Here is a 20,440-nt window from a genome sequence, read left to right as displayed (position 1 = left end):
AGATTACAAGGTGACATTTTCTCTTGTGGTGTGTTGAGACCTGGATGAAAACAGAGCATATAGTTTCAGAATACAGAAAATTCCTTCTTATAAGGGATGTTTGGCACTTGCAGTGTTGCCTTATAGGTCTTGGGGACCCTTCTGGAAGAGGAGTCTGAAATCCGGCTTGTATCTTGGGTTAGGTCTTGTCTTAGACAGGTACTAACCCGTCTGTTCCAGAAGAGAAATATCTGGTAATAATTTATTGAAGCATGTGTCAACACCTTGGGTCAACATTGGAGATTCTTCCAAGTCTAATCTCCAGTCTTTTTCCCACTGGAAACAGAGGATGGAGGCAAATCCATCTATCAGGAATAGACACCTTCTGCAAGCCAGGAAAGGGGGCACTTTGGGGAGACAGCCCCATCCCAGCACGAGCCCAGTGCAGTCCCAGGGAGGACACGGACAGTGCCCAGGCCTCATTCCTGCTGGCCGTGGCCTCCAGCACGGGGGCGCGGAGATGGCATCGCCCTCAGCGCGAGCCCCGCATGCCCAGCCCAGCCTAGCGCGAAGCCGCCTCGGAAATCACCACGGCCTTGGGGTGTGCGTGGGAATTTTGCTACAATTTTGAATTTTCACACCGTTTAAACGCTTCCCCCCCTCCCCAAATGGTGGCACGCAGAGAAATCGCGGCCGCTGCTGAGGTCGCCCTAGGCCAGGAGGGGGCCCCGGGGAGGCCCCGAGCCCGCGGTGGCAGCGGCAGCCGGGGGGCTGCGGCCCCGGGCCCCCCGTGCCGGGTCCGGGGGGGCTGGGGGGGCACACGAGCATGCGCGGGGCGGGCGCCGGGGGGCGGCGGGCGGGGCGGAGGCTGGGCCGGGCCTCCCGCCTCGCTGCCTCCCCCCGCTCGCTCCTCGCCTCCTATTTGAGGGAAAGTAGCAGTTTCGGAGGCGCTCAGAGGCGGCAGCGGGCGAGCGGCCGCGGCGCCTTCCTCTCCCCCCCTTCCCCTCCGTCCCCCCCTTCACCCCGTCCCTTCCCTGCGGCCGAGCACCGCCGCGCTCAGCGCACGAGTGGCGGCGGCGGCGGGGGGGGTTGCAGCCCGCCCGGCCCTGGCGCCCCTTCCCCGCCGCGGTTTTTAATGGCAACATGGCGATGGCGGCTCCGACCGGCAGCGCGGCGCCCGGCGCCCCGGCCCTGTGCGGCCACCTCGCCCTGCTGCTGCTGCTCGCCGCCCCCGCCGCGCACGGCTACAGCTTCCCCCAGCAGCACACGTAAGTGCCGCCCCGCTCCCGGTACCGGCACCGGCCCCGCTCCCGGTACCGCCACCCGCTCCCGGTCCCGCTCCCGGCGCCGCAGCGCGGGCGGCAGCGGCGCCCGCGGGGCCTGCGGAGCCGCCGCCGCCGCCACCCCCGGGGCTGCGGCGCCCGCGGTCGCCCCCGCTCCGTGCGCGCCCCGAAGTTGCCGCTGCCTCCAAGTTGCCCCACGCGGGAGGGGGGCAGCAGGTCGCGTGTCCTCCCCCCGCGCCGTTTGTCCCGCGCCCCGCGGAGTTGGGGATGCGCCGAGCGCGGTGGTCCCGCGGGCTGCCCCGCGCGGCCGCCCCGCGCCCTTCGGGAAGTCGCCGCGCAAATAGTCTGGGCGAGCGGGCTGGGAAGCGCTGGGAAACGGGGTCCGGGGAGACGGTTTTCTGGAGTCTGCCTTGGGGGATGCTCCCTGGCGCGGTCGCTTTTCGCTCCGCGCAGCGCCAGCCCCGGAGCCTCCACAACCCGCGCCGGGTCGCGGTGGGTTTAGGCGGCTGTCAGCTCTGTTACGAAATGCTGAGGGTTGTTGACACAAAACTGCAAAAGGAATTACGAAAAAAAAAATGCCAAAATTTGCGCGTAGGGGCTGCCAGGGTGTCCTTACCGCCCGCCTTGCTCAAGGTGGGGGCAGATTTCAATGACACAGAGTTAATAATAGCAGCACTGCCCTTAACTTTGCGCTGCCCCGGTGGGTACGGGCTGCTCCCTGTCACCATCCTCCTGTCACCGCTGATTTGCTCGCGAACGGCAGCGGGTTTCTGTGCAGAACAAGTATTTTTTGAAAATCCCTTTAGCTTTTCCATCTCCAAACCCATTTTTACAGGCATCTCTTTGGCCCCTGGCAGCAGGAGGAATAGGGCTGTTTGCTCTGTTTTTAACCTGTTTGCCCTGTTAACATCTGCCTTGGCTGAAGGCATCGCTGTTGGCACTCCCCATTTATTCCTAAATTCCCGAATTCCTCCTGAAATCTTCCAGATACCCCTGTACAAACCAGGCTGGTTTTCTTTGCAGCTGCAGGAAGTTTTTAAAGAAGCTCTTATACCCAAAGAATATTTTGCCTTGGCCTTCTCCTCCCCCAGACCGATAATTTTTGGTGTTGTTCTCATTAACGGGGCCGCGTTTTTAGCCAGAGCAGCTTTATTCCAGATAACCCAGGTTTTCTTGCAGAGCGTTAGTTAGGAGAGATTTTGCTCTCCCCGTGACGCTGGCACTTGCACAGCGGGCCTGATCCCGAGCCTGATCCCGAGCAACACAAACCCGAGCCCAACAAGACACTGGAATTTCTTAAAAATACAAAGCAACAGCCCTACGAAAGGACATAAATTTTGTGCAGGTGCTTGTGGCGGCAGAGGATGTCGGGGCTCACTTTGCATATGAAGAGATGTAGAAGGGACACGAGACCGCAGCCCGGCCCGGCACAGCACTGTTCGGCTTTGTTTATTCCTTTTCTGACCTGTTTTTTGAACCCAGGGCAAAAAAAAAGCAGCATTGTGAGGGGTGTTTGATGATGATGCTCAAGTGCTGGGCATGGGTTAATGCCGGCAACGCGTGCGGCTGCCCCGGGGCTCTCGAGCACAGTAATTTAACAGGAATAGAAAGGGCCCCAACACCTGGACAACATCTGTTTATTGACCATTCCCCTCCTATGAGCATCCTGACTGCGCCCTTCTTGTCTCCTAAAGGTACCGGCTAAACCCCAAACATTTTTGGAAGGTTTGTCGGTCCGAAGCTCGGAGCTGAGCTGACGAACAGGCTGCTAAAATCTCCTTGGAGGAGTCAATTTTCTCCTACTTTGGACAACGCGTCCTTGTTTATCCCGCGGGAATAATTCCGAGTTTTGATTAGGAACCTTGTTTATCTTTGCCGGTTTGCTCTGGGAGTCGCTGGAGTCATTTTTTCACCCCAGGACTCTCAGAAAAGAGGCCGCTTTGTATTTTTTTTCAGGCAGCCCCAGACCTGCGTCGCTCCGAGAGGCGGCAGCCTCGGCGATTAGGACGTTTTGCTCAAGGAGGAGAGAGGAAAAACAAAAGCAAAAAAGAGGATGAGAAGGAATACTTTGCGTTATGTTATTTATTCCTCTATTTAGCCACAATGATGATAGTTGTCAGCAGCGGTGCGACGTGTTGATTCCTGCTTGCGCCCCTCTCCCCATCCTCTCCCTCTCCTCGCAGCTTTAATCATCTCACGCTGAGCCAAGGGTTGTCCAAAGGGGAATTTCTTGCTGAGATTTAAAGAGCCAAATCCCACATTGGAAGGGCCCGTTTGGGCAGGCGCCGTCGGCGACGGCCGAGGCTGTTTGTTCGGCAGGGCCGTAGCGGAGGACCCGCAACATCGCGGCTGATGGGATTAATAGTCTTGGAGAGGGGGGAATAAGCCTGCAGGTGGCTGCTAATTTTTCTTTTAAATGCTACCCAGCGGGATGCTGGTGGCTGCGCCGCGGCAGCCTCTGCTTGGGTGATGGGCAGCGGGGCAGGGGCCTGTCCTTGCTTCCCCGCAGGCTTTTTGTCCCCTGGGCCGTCTGCTCGAGGGGACAAGGACTTGGCTTCTGGTCCGGAGGGGAGCGAAGGCCGCAGCCGAGAGCAGCGAGACCCCATGGGAGCCCCTCGCTGGAGAGGTGGCCTTGAGGCATCTCTGCCAAAATAACTGCTGCCTCTCGGCTTGTGCTCCTCGTCCCCAGATGAGGCTGGTGGTGCTGGCAGTGTCTGCTGCGGAAAGAAATACCTGTTTGGGGAGCATTAGATTTGTGGGGTTCCCTGCAGAGGAAGGCCCTTCTCGCCTGTGCTTGTAATTACAGCCCCTCAGAAGCTGAAAGTGCTAACGCAGCATCTAAATGGACCTGTAAAACTTTATCTGTGAGTTTATCCTGGTGCTCAGCTCCAGAGGCAGCAGAAAAGCTCTGGAGGGCTCAGGTGCCGGAGCATCATCACGCCACAACGTTGGCCTTGTGCAATAAGCTGTGAAATGTAGACAATGGTTTTTCTCCAGTTGATGAAATATTCAAGTGGGATGAAATAAAAGGGAAAAGTCATTACCAGGCAAAATATTGAGCAAAATATTCAGCAAGGAAGGACACTATCTGAACATTTGGATATTTACTTTTCCAGGAGCCTCTTGAAAGCAAAATGTGTTTCGTTAGCGAAATTATTTTCTCCTCTCTTGGGTGTCGGTAGTGCTTTGCTTAAGAGCTGCTCCTGTAATCCAGTCTTGATTCTTGAGTTTATTATTGCACGGGGAATGGAATTGCACAGACTGTTGTTACTGGAGGGTTGGTTTGTATCAACAAGCTGTTGGCACCGTTTGCTTTGGGCTCAATCATTTGGTCTTTCAGAGATGTGCATGAGCTTTTGTCACGCCGTTGAGAGCAGTGCCGCAAGTCTACCCATGTTGTCTTGTCATCTTTTGGTCAAAAATATCATTAGAGGCTGGAAATTACATAGGAAATAGAGGGTGTTTAGGCAAAGCATTGATTGTTGGGCCGTAGCGCAGAGCGTTTCCCAGGTTGACGGGTGCTTTAGCCACATCAGCTCGTCACGGGTGCCGGGGCGCCAAGGCAGTGGGCAGCTTTGTGGGTTTCCGAGGATCCTGCTGTGCTGGGGCAAGGCTGGGGACGTTCTGCTGTTGATGCCACTGCCACATCCAGTGTCTGGGTTCATGCTCATCTTCAAAAGAAGAAGCCAGGACAAGGCGCGTGTGTGTAAATATTTTAAAGAGGTTACTTGTACAAGCCAGTTGTGCTCTGAAGAGATGTATAAAGCTCTCACTCACTTCATTCCTTGGGAATCGGAGATTCGTGTACCTGAATTCTCAAATCTATTCAATTTTCTGTAACATTATCTCCTTGCTTGGGGCTGGTGCTCCCTTTCCTCGTGCAGCACGGCGAGAGCGATCAACGCTGTGCCTTGTTTGCGTCTCTGGCATACGGGGGATGTCACAGCTAGATTTTTGGCAGCTGTAACGTGGTCACTGGGAGAGAAAGACACAGTCTTAAGGCAAGGAAGGCAACTAACATGCAACGTCCTCGGGTGTCGACAGCCAGGCAAATCCTGGGCAATGGTGGTCAAACATCCTTCAGCTGCAAACACAGTAGACCCAGGAGGAGCCAAAGAACCATCTCCTCGTGCCCGAGGTAGCCTTATAGTCTGGAGATCGGTACTGAGCATCTGCTGTAGAGTCACGTTCTGGGGCTTGGCATGCAGAAAAATAACATCAGGTGAGCGCTTCCATGAGGAGATGTGCTCACGTGCCCCAGGCTCTCCGCGGGGACGCGGGAAGCCCATGGCTCGTGTGGAAAGGAACCTGCTGCAGCACCAGCCAGGAGTAGCAGGAGAGGAAAAAGGGTGGAGGAACCAGCAGGTAATTAATTACTCAAGGTCTGCAAGCTGGAGAGAGCTTGAGTGTGGTGAGTCCCCAGCTGCAGCTGAGCGTGCCCTGCGACTTGGGCGTGAAAACCCATTCTTGTCCTCAGGTGGCTCTTGCTTTCCCTTTATGCTGCTTTTTTGCTTGCCGGGAAGCCCTGATGGTTGTCAATCAGCAGCCAAGCTGCCGACGCTGTTTTGCCTTCCCGGCAATGCCAGCGCTGCTCCAAGCGCGGAGCCGGAGAGCATCGGCCCAAGGGAGCCTCCTGCTCCGCGCCGTGCCCGCGCCGCGGCCCGTGCGTCTCCTCGGCTCCGCGCCCGGGACCGCCGGGGCCCGAGCCCTTTCCTGACCTCGGCTTTATTACGATGCAGAGGAATTCGCCGCTGTCGGTACCGTTATGTTAAATTTAAAAGCTGAGAAACATCAAAGAGTTTGCAAGATCCCAGGCCAAACTCATCCCTGAGGTAACTGCGCTGGGAGATGTGGGGTTCAGCTAAGGCCTTTGTCCTTTAATATTTAAACATGGTAGTGGTTGTGGCTACTTTTTATTTGATTTTTATTCCAAACCGAAGAAAAGGCATAAATCCCGCACAACTGTTATTTGCTTGTGCTTTACTCCTAGTTTCTAAATAACTGCATTTAGTATCTGCCCGCTGTTTGACCTGGCAACAGAAATGTTTGACATCAATTCTATCTTTTTGCCCATCATTTTAAGGCTAAAATACTCCCTTTTATGTCACTTTTCTCTCTCTCTCTCTCTCTCTCTCTATCTCTCATAGAATCACAGGACAGTTGAGGTTGGCAGGGAGACCTGGAGGTCACCTAGTCCCACCCCTGCCCAAGTCACCTATAGCGCCCTGTGCAGGACCACGTCCTGCTTTGGGACATCTCCAGAGAAGGAGATCCACAACCTCTCTGGGCAACCCGGGCCACAGCTCTGTCGCCATCACAGTCCAGAAGCTTTTTGTCTATAGAAGATAGCGGCACGCGCTGCTGAGATCCCCCTCAGCCTTCTCTTCTCAGGCTAAGCAGCTCTCAGCCTCTCCTCGCACGAGAGATGCTCCAGGCTCCTCATCATGTTAGGAGCCCTTTGCTGGACTCGCTCCAGTAGCTCCATATCCCTCTTGTACTGGGACACAGCACTCCAGATGTGGCCTCACCAGAGCTGAGGGGTTTTTGCTGAGTTTAGTTGTTTTGATCTAGTTTTCCCTTTAGAGACAAAATCTAACTGTCTTCGTCTTCCTCCCACTGGATGATGCTGGGGAAGTTGTGTCACAACATGTGGCTCCTTCCACATCCCTGGCACCATCAGTGACAGCTTGTAGCCCCAACATCCCTCCTGCTCCCTTGAACCTCCTTGTGGAGGGTGATACAACTCTAATACCTCTTGTGAAGGTACCCGAGGGGTCTGATAGCTGCGTCTTGATGCCATTGGGTGTGCTGAGGTAGCTGATGACTTAATTCCCACCTTCCCAAACCCTGCGGTACCTCTTACACACCTCTGTTCTGACAGCCTTGCCTGCACCTCCTTTCTTCTGGAACATTCAGGGTCATCAGATTGGAGGTTAGATGGGATCCTGAGGCCAGGAACCTGCATGGAGAACTGCCCATAGCGATGCTGGTGTGTGGGAGCCTTCTTGCTTTTCATTTTCCTTCCTCTTTTGACAGCCTTCCAAGTGGAGCCTTGCACTGAAAGCGTTGCTGCTTCATGCAGTTTATGAACGCGATTATGTGTACGGAAAGCAGCCTTTTCTATTTTATAAGAGCCACTTAATAAATGTCACTTATTTGGTGACTCTTAGGTAACTGAGTGCATGGCCTTCTCGTCAGGAAGTGCTGCCAGAGCCTGTCATGTTCTCTAGAGTCACAGCTGCGTGATGGAAGAGTGGGTTTGCTCGTTGTCCAAAAAGAGGTGTTTTTTTAATGGCAGCTTGTATAATCCTTGACTCTTAGTTAAATCTACTTATTCCTATGTTTGTACTGTTTCAAAGTTATTATTAGATGCTGTAAGGTAGCATTAGCATTCTTAGAGGTGAAGTTTCTTCTAGAGAAAAACAAGAAGTTGCTGAGATTAAAGATATAGTAAATGGTCCCTTTTCTTGCACAGGCAAATCAGGATGGTGGTGAGGAGCTGAAAATGAACCTGCTGTGGGCCTTGGAAGAGATGTTTTGCTTTTACACAGCCTGAGGTTCCTGTGGTGCTGGGGCATGTGCACATATTACACGTGGCAACCTCCCCATCTAACAGCCCGTGCCCCTTGCATGGGTGAAGGATCCCTGTTCATAGCCTGGGAGTTAAGAGGCTGGGTGGCATCAGTGGTGGAACTGAGCAGGTTTGCTCCATGCTGGAGTGGCCACTTTCCCGAACAGGGTGAATGGCAATTTGCTGAAGTGTTTTGGAGTCGGCAAAGTGCATTTCATAGGAGTCGAGATTTGATGATCCAAATGTGGATTGTTCCAAGTCACTTATTTGGTATTGCGTTCATATAAATCTAACCTGCCTTTCTCCTTTGGCTTGACTACAATATTCATTGCAATGTCATTCCTGCTCTTCATTCTTTTTCCTACTGCTACAGTATTCTGCTTTAGTATTTACCTCCCAAAAGTTTCTGCGTAGCAGAGTGCTTGGGTTATTGGCTGCAAGCTGTAGTTCATCTTCAACACAGATGCCTTTGCAGAGTTAAGAAATTTTGGGGGTTTTGGTAGCATGCTTGAGAATGAGGAAGACAGCTTGAATTTCTGTTGTTGAAATTCCTCTGTGTTAATCTTGCTGCGATGCCCCTGCTTCTGTCATTATATGGGTCAGCAAGATGCTTGTGACAGAGATTAAAGGCAGGAAGAGCCTCTGAAAGCCTTGAGTTATGCCTTTGCTGAGAGGAAATCCACACCAGAGGAATTTGGCCCGTCTTTTCCAGTGCTGGGCCCATCTTGCCGTTGTTCTCTTATCCCCAGTTGATCTTCTGGCCTACTTGTTATCACCTACAAGCTAAATGAGCAGCTTGTCAGTGCTGGCAAGCACCAGGAGCCAATCTTGAGGCAGTCTGTGCCCAAGCTTCTTCCCTGAGACGGATTCTGTCCTAATGGAGCCCTTCAAGCCGTGGTTGTCCCTCACCCCTTTGCAGTGTGAGCATCTTCTCCTGTTCTCTGCTCTTCCCTCCTTAAGCCTTTTTTTAATGTGCGCTTTTTTTCCCATTGCTCATTTTTGCAGATGGAACTAGAACTTCCAGGACTCAGGTATGTCAGCAGTGAGGCAGGAAATAGATACTGGATCATGGAATTCCTGCTCATCCGTTCCTTTGGACAAACCCATGTTCTTTGTCCTGGAATGTGCTTCTCCCACTAACAAGCCCTTAAATTCAATGAAACGTGCTATGAAATACTATGCAATATAGCCAGGAGGATGTGGGCTCCAGGAGGAATGCCTTCCCCTCTGTTGCCATTGGAATAACGGGCCTGCAGGGCGATATTCCTGCCATTAAAGTGTGCTCTAGAGGTCAGTAGGAAAACCTGCTGCCAAATCCTTGGTGTGCATCAGCACGGGGATTTTGGGAATGAAATGGGTGCCTCCTGCGTAAATGCCCTCATGCCTTTGGCCACGCGTGCCGTGTGAATTATTGCCAGGCAGCTTGCCCAAGAAATGCTCCTCTTAAAATGGCATTTTCATGCTGGTGGTGCACTCATTCGGTGCTCGTTGCCTCCTCGAGGCAACCGCTTGCTGGCGGGAGCAGTGGCTGGGGGAACTGCAGCAGCTCCTGTCCATGGCTCGGGTGTTTACCCCTTTGCAGGCTATCTGAGATATCATCTGAACGTTCCCCGCTCCGTGCGTGTGTCTGAGAGAGGAATTCTAGAGACCATTAAGCTGGGTAATTTACATGCTTCTTGAGCCCGTGCCTAGGGAAATATATTTCACAGGTAATTTCAAATCTCTTGGTGTGTGGAAGAAGTCATTATTCTAAATAGAAAGGGGTTGGTGATGTCGTAAGACCCATTGAGAGGACCACATTAAAGACTTTCTTTTTTTTTTATTAAATCTTTTACAGAAAAAGAGTCCTGGTTATTATACTCACTGGATTTTTAGATGCCCGATGTTTTTGATTTTAGTGTCAGTGCTCATTTATAAAAGCCAAAAAGCGAATTATCTTGTAATCTCTGGTTTCAGCTGCGCGCGTGGTGCGCGAGGGCCACAAGAAGGGCCCCGGGGCACTGGTCCATACGCGCCCGTCCTGCCTGGCTGCTTGACCCAAGTGTGGGCATCCAGCTCGGCGTCGGGAGCCTGGGCGTTGTAATCCTGCCGCTGCTTCATAAAACACCTCTAGCTTTGGGGATGCTGTTCTGCTTCTGTATAGCCTCTTTGGATCCCATAGGTCAGTCCCTTTAGGAAAGCTGGGTGCTCTGCCCATGGGGACGCTGATCCCAAGGGGCCAATGTCTTGGGCCTCTATGGCAAATCCGGTGGTGCCTTCTGCATACATCCGCCAAATCCTACATGCTTATCTTCCTTTTCAAAGGCCGAGCTGGACATATTTGCTTCTGCCTATGGAAGGAGCAGGGCTGGGGATAGGAGCTGGTGACACGGGAAAGGTGACAGCCTCCTCCCCGGTCCCATAGTGCCCTTAACAGCAGGGCAAAGCCTCCATCTATCCCTCATCCCACCTCAGCATGTGTCTGGATGCCACCAGTGCAGCTTTTAAGTGTTTGTTACCAAGGAGTGAGGTAATGGCATAAAACGCAGTAAATTATTTTTTTTTTCAAAATGCTCTCCATCCCCACCCCCTTTCTGCTTTCGTTGCTGGAAAGGAGCAATACAATGAGCAGCTTGGGGAAGTGAAGGCGACTGCGTGTGAAATAACAGGGTTCTGGGTGTTTGGCTGGTGAGAGATGCGATGAGTGAGAAGCGCTAAGTGCTTTATAATAACAATGATTACGACACTGTCTCTTAGGAGCCAGGAGCTTCTCAGGTGGGGGAATCGCAGAGGAGTTGTTTAAGGTGGGGGGTTTAAGTAGACAGGCATCTAGTGACAGCGACGGCGGGAAAGGCCCTGAGGAAGCATCGCGTGCGCTTCCGTGACTGAACATCCCAGCAGACCTGGGATTTGCATGCTTAGAGGACGAGGAATAATGGTATTAGAGGCCCTGAAAAAGCTCTTGTAGCAGCAGGTCCTGTGTGGCAGGGGCTAATGGCGCTTTGGCTTGGTAACGGAGAGGAGTTGTAGGCACAAAGCCACCACAGGCCCAGCTAGCCCTTAGTCCTCCACGAGATGCCTTCGTTTAGCCTGTATGTTAGTGATCTGATCCATCATTGCTGGCTTAGCCCAATCCTGATTAGCTGAATCGCCCTGGAGGGCTGGATGCTGAAAGGAGGCCTCCCGCGTCCTGTGACCGGGAAGGGTTCCCCAGTTGCATTTTCAGCCTTGCCTTCCTTGTGTTTCTCCACAGCGTTTCTGACTAGAATGGCTCTTCTGGTAGCCACAACATCTTTGGGCCAGGTATTCCTGGGCGAGCAAGATCCCTTTGGGAAGCTCTCTCTTGCCTGAGGCTGTGGCCACTGCTTTATTTGCCACTATAGCATAAGATCTCTGCCACGTCTTCTGAACAGCATGTCCTGAGAGGTGGTTACAATACAAGCACCTAAAACTCCACTCCAGCCACCAGGACAAGGCTATGTGAGGCTTTGCTTTGTATCTGGGCCAGACTCACTCAAGCTCTCTTGTTCTAGCCATCTCTGATATAGTCAAATGACCACTTTGTTAGCTCTTCAGGCTGTGAGGAAATGTCTCCCACCCCCAAATGAAGGTGCAGATCCTGTTAGGAACAGTCTTATGGTCTGTTCGGGTAGTTCAGGCCTCCGTCTGGTGCTGAGGATTTCCTGGAATGAACAAGAAGATGCAACAATCTACCCTACTGCTCTGTCTCTCCCCTGAGGGAGTCATGAATTATACACAGAATAAACAAATAACCTGATATGTCTGTCATTATATCATAAAGGCTTTCAATAATTCATGTGCTTTGCAAAATCCTTACTAAGACCTACCCTCTGTAACCCTATCTCCACGGTGGGGGCTGGCATCTCCTCCGCTCAGGCTGCATCTGTAAAACGCAGGAGGCGTCAGCCAGGAGGAAGGTGTTTAATCTTCAAACTTATCTATAGCGGGTTGCAAAGCAGCGTGCAGGAATTATCCGCGGCTGGGTCTCCCGAGATGCCGAACATGACAAGTGGCTGCACTGGGTGAAATTTATCCAGGTAGTGTGCTTAATAAAACTGACACCTATTCGCTTCTTTATTAATTCATTATGTTTCAAGTCCAAATTTGTGACAGGCTCTGAGAGGAGGAGTGCAGGTCTAATGCTATGTGATAAGAGCGCAAACATGGGAGAACCCCACGGGCTTCTGCCGCTCCTGATGCGCATCAGCAAGCGTGTGATAGAAATCTGGTTTCAGTATGTAAAACAAGAGCAAAAAATCATGGCCGTGTAAGAACGGGCAGAGCGAAGCTTACGGTTAGCTTTGGCTCCAAAGCAAGGCGGTAATTCCTTTGCATGGTAGTTTGCTGGTTTAACAAAATACAGCTCTAGGAATGGGTGGCCCTTGCCTTGGGCTTATTTGGCTTGTGTGGCAGCCCTAGAGCCTTGCTTGCTGCACTCCAAGGAGACATCGGAGCGTGTGGGCTAACTAGTGATGCTGGTGGCCCTGCTGGAGCAGGGGGGTTGGACTAGATGATCTCCAGAGGTCCCTTCCAACGTCAATCATTCTGGGATTCTCATTCCCAGAAGCCGTCTCTATCCCTGCAGTGGTAGGCGGTGGTGGACATGGATCTCCAGGAGAGAGGGGCTTAATTTATGCCTTTTTTAATGTACCTGTGGTTTTTCACATGGGGATCTTTATGGTTCTGGTGTTGTTCCTAGGCTGGTGTTGAGGGATGGTCTACAGAGCAGCGCTAGGCCATTGAGGACAGGAGGAGCTGCCTGGTGGAGTCCTAGAATCCCAGAATGGTTGAGGTTGGAAGGGACCTCTAGAGATCATCTAGTCCAACCCCCTGCTCCAGCAGGGACACCCAGAGCACAGGGCACAGGGTGGCATCCAGGCAGGCTTGAAGATCTCCAGAGAAGGAGCCTCCACAGCCTCTCTGGGCAGCCTGTGCCAGGGCTCTGTACCCTCACAGTCAACATCTGAAAGTGCTTTTGGGGAAAGCTCTCCTCCCTGCGTCACTGTCTGCAGGAGATATTTCCTGGGACTGCTTTGCCATTTGTTCCTTTTATTGCTGTATCAACGAGAAGCATGTGCAGGAGCTTGATCAAAAGAATATAGCGAGTGCGTGGGGGCCTTTTGCGCTACTGCTGGGCAAATGCACCAGCTAACACATTCAGTGACTTTCTCCTCTTTCTGTCGGCAAATCCTCTACAAGCAGATTGTGATTTTCCTCCAACCTACTCTTATTCTTTAAATTATTCACTGAATTATCCTTTGGCCTCCAGCTCCTTCACATATCAAATACTCAAAGGCAGCTTTTTGTAAAGTTTGGAATTCAAGATATTTTGGTTGGACATACAGCTCCCAAAGAACAGCTATCCTGGTTCTTTGTCGTTCAGGGAGGACATCTCAAGGGGGCCCTGCAGGGAACTGCCCTGATGAACCTAGTTCTGTTCAGCATTTAATTAATAACTTAGGCAATGGAATAGGGGATATGGTCCTTATTCCTCCTCACACAGGGTTTGACTTCTGCTGGTGCAACTGTCCTAGATTTTGGCATGAGTCTTGAAGGTCATAAATGTTCAGAGAAGGTCACAAGAATGATGGGGTGTTTAGAAAGCAGTGCAAAGAGGGAAAAGCTGGAGAAACCTGAGGTGGTTTGGAGCAGACAGGACTTGAAGTGGGAGAGGTACAACATAATGTTCTCCAGGCCTTGGAGGTTAAGCTAAAGAAGAACAAACTGGATGTTTTCACGTCCTGTGCAATAAGTGCAGAGAGAAGCCAATAAGTGCAGAGAGAAGTGAGATTTAGGGTGAATATGAAGAGGAAATTTCAACCGTCTGACAAAACATGGGACAAACTGGGAAAGAAAAAGGTACTCTAGGGGCATTGGGATCGCCTCTAGTGATAGCTTTAAGGAACAGGTTGGACCCAGTGCCTCACATGGAAGGCCTAGGTGTTCAAGTGTCCCAGCTGAAGAATTCCCGGAGCCCCTGGCAGCCGGCATTTCAATGACTGATTGAAGATCTCATTTTTATTCTCTTTCCCCACAGATGGGGCTCAGCTTCTGGGTGCTGCTTCTGTTGCCCGAAACAGAAACCGTATTTGAAGAATATCTTTTCCTATTGCCTTAAACCTAGTTGGTGACAAGTTGCTGGTTGATGCCTGTGTTCCCGTTGATACCTAGGGGAATATCTGTACTCAAGAAAACTGTTAGTGGGACGCAAATTCTTCTACTATCGGTCTGATTTCCCCTCACTTCTTGCACAGCTTTGTTGGATTATTAAACATCATTATAAGGGAGGTTAGGTGGGAAAGGTGAATAATATCTTGACAAATATTAAGAAATGACTAGTCCAGCAAGCGTTTTTTTTTTTTCCTGCTCCTCCTTTATAAATACCTGTGTAATCCTTTAGGTGAAAAAGGAGCCATGAAATGATGGTGTTGCGGGAGGCTTGGTAATGTCTAGAAGCAATAACTTATTTGGCTATTTTGCTTAGAAGATGGTACTGTCTGGAAGTCTCATTTTAAGAAAATAGTAACTTACTTTTGCTTGACATGTAAATATTAGCTCATGTGACACTTTCCAGCCTAGGTATGTAAGAAATGAAGAATATTCAGAGGGGCATCATGAGCACCTACATGCGCACATGGGCACACACAGGCTTAAGCATCTTGAAGGAATCAGCCAATTAAAAGAAGTTCCTGCCCAGCAAAAATTAGGCAACACAGTAATTAATGACCTTATTAAACAGCAATATTTGGGCACTGAACCAAAGCGTGTGAGTAAGAGTGGAAGGTTCTTGGCTGAACGTGCTGCGTGAAGCGTGGACGCTCGCAGCAAGCGCTCGCTCAGTGAGCTCCGGGGCGCTGCGTCCACTTAGCAAGGGGTCGGTCCTCTTCTTGCGTGAGTCTTTCCCTTCCTTTTCGGGCCAGCAAGGCAGCAAGAGAAGAGGCCTAGGTCTTCCTTTTTCTAACATCATCTCTTTTCCACAGCCGAATGAGAAATTTCCTCCTAATTCCACCCAAAGCCGGAAACCTGCCCTATGCCTACGTGAGTCTTTCCATGGCCACAGCAGTGGCCGAGCAGAGGTGCCCGTTGAGCGGGAACGGGCCAGGGAGCCCTTTTGCAGCAGTGATTTGTGTCCTCCTGTGCCTCTCATCAACCAAAGAGTTTTGAGGCTCTGAGCCTATTTTATCTCCTCTTTAACAAAAATCAAATATGCAAATTATGAAATCAATTAGCATTTTTGCAGTTTTCTTTGGAGAGACGATGATAAATGATGCCGTGTTTTCCAAAATGGCTCGTGTCCCCTGTTACGTGTTGCGCGGGATATTATAAAATATACAAGGGAAGGGAACAAATCCACTTGTCCAATGCAAGAGCCTTTCCCGTGGATCCCAAAAGGGTGCATGGGCATGAGCACCAGCTGTTTTCTGTCTGCTTTATCCGGCCGTGCCATTTCACAAGAGCGGGAGGGCAGTCGGGGCCGTGTGTTCGGAGGAGTTATTGCCCCTCTGTCCCTGTAAGGCCACTCGAGCTGTGCAGTGCAATGACTGTCAGGTCTTATTGCCTGTGGTCTCCGTATGAGACTTGCTGCAATGTGAAATCTCCATGCACCTCGGCCTCGTGGTTTCTTTACCCTTTTCATCCTCGCTATAGCCTTCTTCCATAAAATTTTAAGTGCAGCAGCCGTGGGAGAGAAGCAAGAGGCAGAAGGTCAACCGAGGTGGAACAATAATGGCTTTTATCCCGCTTTCCCCCGCCTTCCTTTCCCTTTCTTGGCAAAGGAGAGACGAAAACTCCCAATTCCGGGATGCAGCCCGCTCGGAGCATTTCCAGGCACGGATGCTACTAATATAGTGATATAGTAACGGTGAAATGAGCTTAGGTCAGGTATACGCAGAGGCTTTTGCCAATGGTGGGATGCTGGCAAAGGATGTGCTAGTTAGAAAAAGGGATGTTTTCCGCTTCTGGCAGGAGTCACTGTATAGCCAGACTATCCTGGGGGCGGGGGAAAAAGCTGCTTTTGCTATTACTTATTTAATTTAGGAAATCTGGCATCAGTTGTGCAGAAGCACGGGCAGACACACGCTTTTTTGGTAGACTTAGCCCTACTCTGTGAGATTATCTGAGTCTTCAGTAAGTGCTTCTAATCGGTAAGGTTGAGGCCAGGTAACATCTGACCCAAGCTGGCACAATTAAAGTGCGTCGAGTTTTGCAGTAAGAGCAAATTCCCCTGCAATTCAGAATGAAAGCAGAAGTGCCGGCTCCGTGCAGTCCTTACAACATCCCTTGGACCTGAGTGTGAGCCCAAGATTGATATCTTCCTGCATTCACAGGGCAAATTGGAAACAATATTTCATTTTGGGGGGGGGAGTTTAAAGCATGTTTTTAAAAGCATGACTTAAGTATTTTTGAAATTATACGTTTTGAAAACAGAAGTAATTTTATGAGTCATTTTGGCCAACCTGAATAAAGCTTGGGTGCCAACTAAAATAAGACTGGGAAAAAATGCTCACCCAGCTCCACTGTGGCCCTCAGGCACCACGTTGGCAGTCCCCAAGGCTTTGCTGTCCCATATTCAGAAAAGAGGTGGCTTTGCTGCTTTCTGCGTTGGAGACGGCGCTTCCCAGCACAGCTTATTTGGAAGATTTGGCGTGTGCAATTAAATCTTGTTTTCATCCGCAGCCTCGGATGCTGTTGACTGGCATGGTCGTTGCCTGGGTGAGTAACACACGGCTGCCAGTCCCTTCTCTTCTGGCTCGTGTCCCCCCGCTGCTCCCGAGTGAGCCTCCGCTCGCTCCATGGGAAGGCAGTGGTGGTTTTGGGAACGGCTCTGCCGTTATATCTGTGCCCAGCGCTGGATAACTCGGTCGAGTCCTCTGTGGTCGTGTTTCGTAGCCGCTTCCCTCCATTTCCTTGACTTTCCTTGTGTGCTGGGAGAGCTGCTCTGCTCTGGAGCAGGCGGTGGGGGACCAAGGGAGCTCCATGGTTCCAGGCTGCGGGCTCCCTGGTTTCCCTGAGCTCCAAGTCTTACTCCTGGCCTGTGTTCTCCAGAGCAGCGTTGGGAGATGAGAGGGGCTGTGGAAGAAGCTCCAGCTGGGGTAGTAAGCGCGCCGGGGCGAGCTAGCGGGGTGATGTTCTGTGATGTTCTGATGGCCGAGGGCTGGAGCCTGGCAGCCCCATCAGCAGGAGGGCTAATGTTCGGGGTGTAATATAAGAAGCTCTGTGGGTTTAGAAGAGCCTTTGGCCCCGCTGTTGCCTTGGCGTGGTGGTGTTGCTGCAAGTGGAAATCTGTGAGAACATTTTGTGCCCGTTGGGAGCACCGGCCACAGTGCAGGTCCCGGAGGAATCCCTTGCTGTGCAGGCACTGGGTTGAACGTGCTATGTCCTACATGCTGCAATTCCCAGCCCTTTCCACTGTCCTAGGAAACAGCTTTGCCCCCAGCAGAGCTGCCCAAGTCATTGAAAGAAGCAATAAGCTTCCTTCTGCACCAGCAGCGAGGCCCCACAGCTCCTTGGCCTTGGCTGAACGCTCGGGCCTAATATAAACAGCATTGGCGGGTGATTACTTGAGGAGGGGGGTGATGGAAATTATGCACCTTGCAATTTTTGTTGCACCTTTTCTCTCTGGCACCTTGTGCATAGATTTTTTGAGGTCTTATGGTCGTAGCACGCCCCAGCACTGATTCTCGGCACGCTGCCCCCGGGCACCGCTCTCCTCCCTCTCCCTTCGGTGATCTTGCTCATCTCCTGATGCCGGGGCTCTGACTCTCTCTTTCCTTTTCTCCCTTTCCCTTTCTGTCCCTGTCTCTCTCTTGCAGTATGCAGTACTGGGCCAGGAGGCTGGAGCAGGAGATTGATGGAGTGATGAGGATATTTGGTGGAGTCCAGCAGCTCAGAGGGGTAAGCTCTCCTTCCTTTGCCCGCGTTGCCTTCCTCGTGGCAATGAGTGTTCCCATCTGCTGGAATCGCCTGCCTGACTGCTTGTAATAAGTCCCCCTCTCAGTTCTTTGTGCAGGATTGTGGCTCTCCCTCCTTCTGGTTGCGAGGCCATTTGATGCATTTATTGAGTGTGTGCCTGTGTGAGTGTGTCTGCTCTGTACCTGTCTGTCCTGTTCTTCACTGCTGCATGTCACTGCTATCAGAGCATGTTCCTATGGATTTTTTCCTCTCTGACACGCCAAACGTATCTTAAATTCAACTAACTGTTCCTGCAGGGATTGCAGGTGGTCCATGTGTAATATGCTGTTAGAAAATCTGTGTTTTTAAATGCACACTCTAGGTAAAATTTGCCAGAAACAAAACCCTGTTACTGGTGCTGTTGGCGGCCTCTCGCTTCCTGGCTTTGGGTTGGCTCTTCGTCATGGGTTTGGGTCTTTATCCTGGCTTCATCATGGGATATTAGCTGTGGGGATTGAAGGGTCTTTGAGACCCTCCCTGTTTTCTCCTTCTGATTTCTTTCGAATGGAATAATTTGAAATTAGGGTTATGGTGGTTTGATTCTAAAGAAAACAGGCTTCTGCGGCGTGGTAAGTATGGTGCCCCAGGCTTAGAAAGAAATGTGGAGGATATTTGTATTTTCACCCAATGGTGGCATTTTCTTCTTTGATATCAGTGATTTATGGGTCTCTTACTTGGGTTACTCACACCAGTGTAACTGTGTTGGCTTCAGCAGAGTTGATCATGTTTTATGCTGTTGGTTGTAATCTGTTGTTTCAAGTAGTAGTTTCAAGAAGTAGCACTATTTTCCATTAAGTGCACTTTAAAATGAGTTTAATTGAAGAGCTGCAAAACTGTTCAAAGTTCAGCCATTCGTTCAAATTCATATTTGAGCTTCGGAATAATTAATCTGGGTTTTACTTGCTTTCGTTCCAATTTAACTTCAACTCAATTGGTGTGAACTCGATGTGCAGCATGAAAAGCATCCGCACCGGGTTGGTTTTAGCAAATGTTTTTAATTGGACCTGCAGTGCCGCTCTGCATGTCAGCAAGGTCTTAGACCCGCGAATGGAAGTCTTCCAGGCAGTGCATAGGGACAACAGGCAGCTTATTCTTTACAGGAGCACATTAAAAAACAAACAAACAAACAAAAGACCTTCTGAACTTCCCACATGTCCTTTCTTGCAATTTATTCCTGTTAGCTTTGATTTTGGTCCTTTGCATTATAAATAGGTATATTGTGTCATTTCTTTAATGCCATATTTAAATAGAAATTACACATTCAATTTGCTAGCACTTGACTCCTGTTGGCCAGTCAGTCAATTACAGGTAAGAGTGCTTCCCTCTTCTGCTTAATTCTCCTGCTAGCAAATAACGCATTGCTTTAATGGATGGGTACAAGATGAACTGACTACAGGAGGGTTGTAGGCTTGGGAAGCCCCTTCTGGAACGGGCTAGTGAAGGAAGGGAGGGATCTCCACACTATTGTTGTATCTGGTGAATGCAAAAAGCACCTGAAGCAGGAGATAAGCTGGTGAAAAGTGCAGCATTCAGTTGTTAAAACATCAATAAGGACAAGCAGAGGCTGTCTGTGGATCACCACAGGAGGCACTTGGAATATGGAATTCAATCTCGATACTTAAACAGAATGTAAAGTGAATGACACTTCTCTTAAAGACCGCGTCGCTTGCCGGTGCAAAGCAGCACAGCTTCAGTGGTGTGAGATCCGTGCGTGCCGAGAGTGCTTCATCCTGGAGCGTGAAGAGCTCTATTTACCGGGAGTCATCCCAGTTGCACGCAGGCACATCTGGGTTGCAGGGTGGAAGCTGTTTAATCTCAGAAGTGGTTCTGTAACCCCCTCTGAGACAGGAGTTGTTTTAAAAAGCAACTGCATGTCCTACTGCAACCAGGGTGGAACCGTCGAGGGGGGTGACTGACTGCTAAGGTTGGAATTCAGTCCGCATTTCCTTCTCTGTAAAGGCTTCTGCCTTGGGATAATCTGGACTTCTTAGCCCATGTTATGCTGGTTTGTAACCAGGATGAAGGCATGAAGGGCTCCCAAAGCTGCAGTGCCACCTGACCCACCTGGAGCAGGCAGTGGGGAGAAGGAGAAGCCATTTGCACTTGCAACCTCCATGTAGCTGGAAGCACCTCTGGGTGCCAAAGACTTACTGTGGATCAGGAATAGCTCCCGGTGGGACAGGAAGGATGAAGAAACATTGGGTACTTTGATCATTAGAGCCTGATTTTAGCTGGGCAGGTGCCCATGTTCTCTTTTTGGGGTTGCTCTCTTAGCTTGGCAGATGCTAAACGTCCACAGGGTCCCCAGCAGGGAGCAGGGGCTGGTAGGAGCCACTGTAGCCCCCACGTGAGTGATACTGGAGATGAGAAAAGTGCTACACGGTCACGGCAGCCAAGAGCAATCCTCCTACAGGCACCTCAGTGTCCATCCACACAGCGGGTCCCACCACGGCTGGTTTCCACAGGTTTCCAAATACAGTAAATGCTGGGGAAGATTCCATGCCAGAAATGGTTCTTCCCTTTTCCACTTCTGGTCTGACTGTCACAGTGACATACCAGTAAATAACAGTTAGAAAAAAATCCCCTCCTTGGGTTTCCCAGTTATATTTATTATTTTTTTTTCCTTGGATTGCTGTGAAAGGATGTGGACTTGCTC

General features: G+C 50.8%; 1 protein-coding gene across 1 annotated transcript in view; it reads left to right on the top strand.

Moving 5' to 3' along the window:
- Positions 1–905: 905 nt before the first annotated feature.
- Positions 906–20,440, top strand: part of CACNA2D2 (calcium voltage-gated channel auxiliary subunit alpha2delta 2) — a 148,295-nt gene continuing 128,760 nt past the window's right edge. Inside the window, exons 1-2 of the mRNA XM_088527153.1 lie at positions 906–1,247; positions 17,646–17,727. Coding sequence (XP_088383279.1) covers positions 1,123–1,247; positions 17,646–17,727 — 207 coding nt within the window. The 5' untranslated portion in view covers positions 906–1,122. The remainder of the gene's footprint in view (positions 1,248–17,645; positions 17,728–20,440) is intronic.

This window comes from Tinamus guttatus, unplaced genomic scaffold (assembly GCF_059628265.1).
Source record: "Tinamus guttatus ecotype Peru unplaced genomic scaffold, ASM5962826v1 Tinamus_guttatus_pri_ptg000026l, whole genome shotgun sequence".
NCBI lineage: Eukaryota > Metazoa > Chordata > Aves > Tinamiformes > Tinamidae > Tinamus > Tinamus guttatus.
Note: the sequence above shows the minus strand (reverse complement) of the source record. Positions and strands in the feature narration are given on the sequence as shown.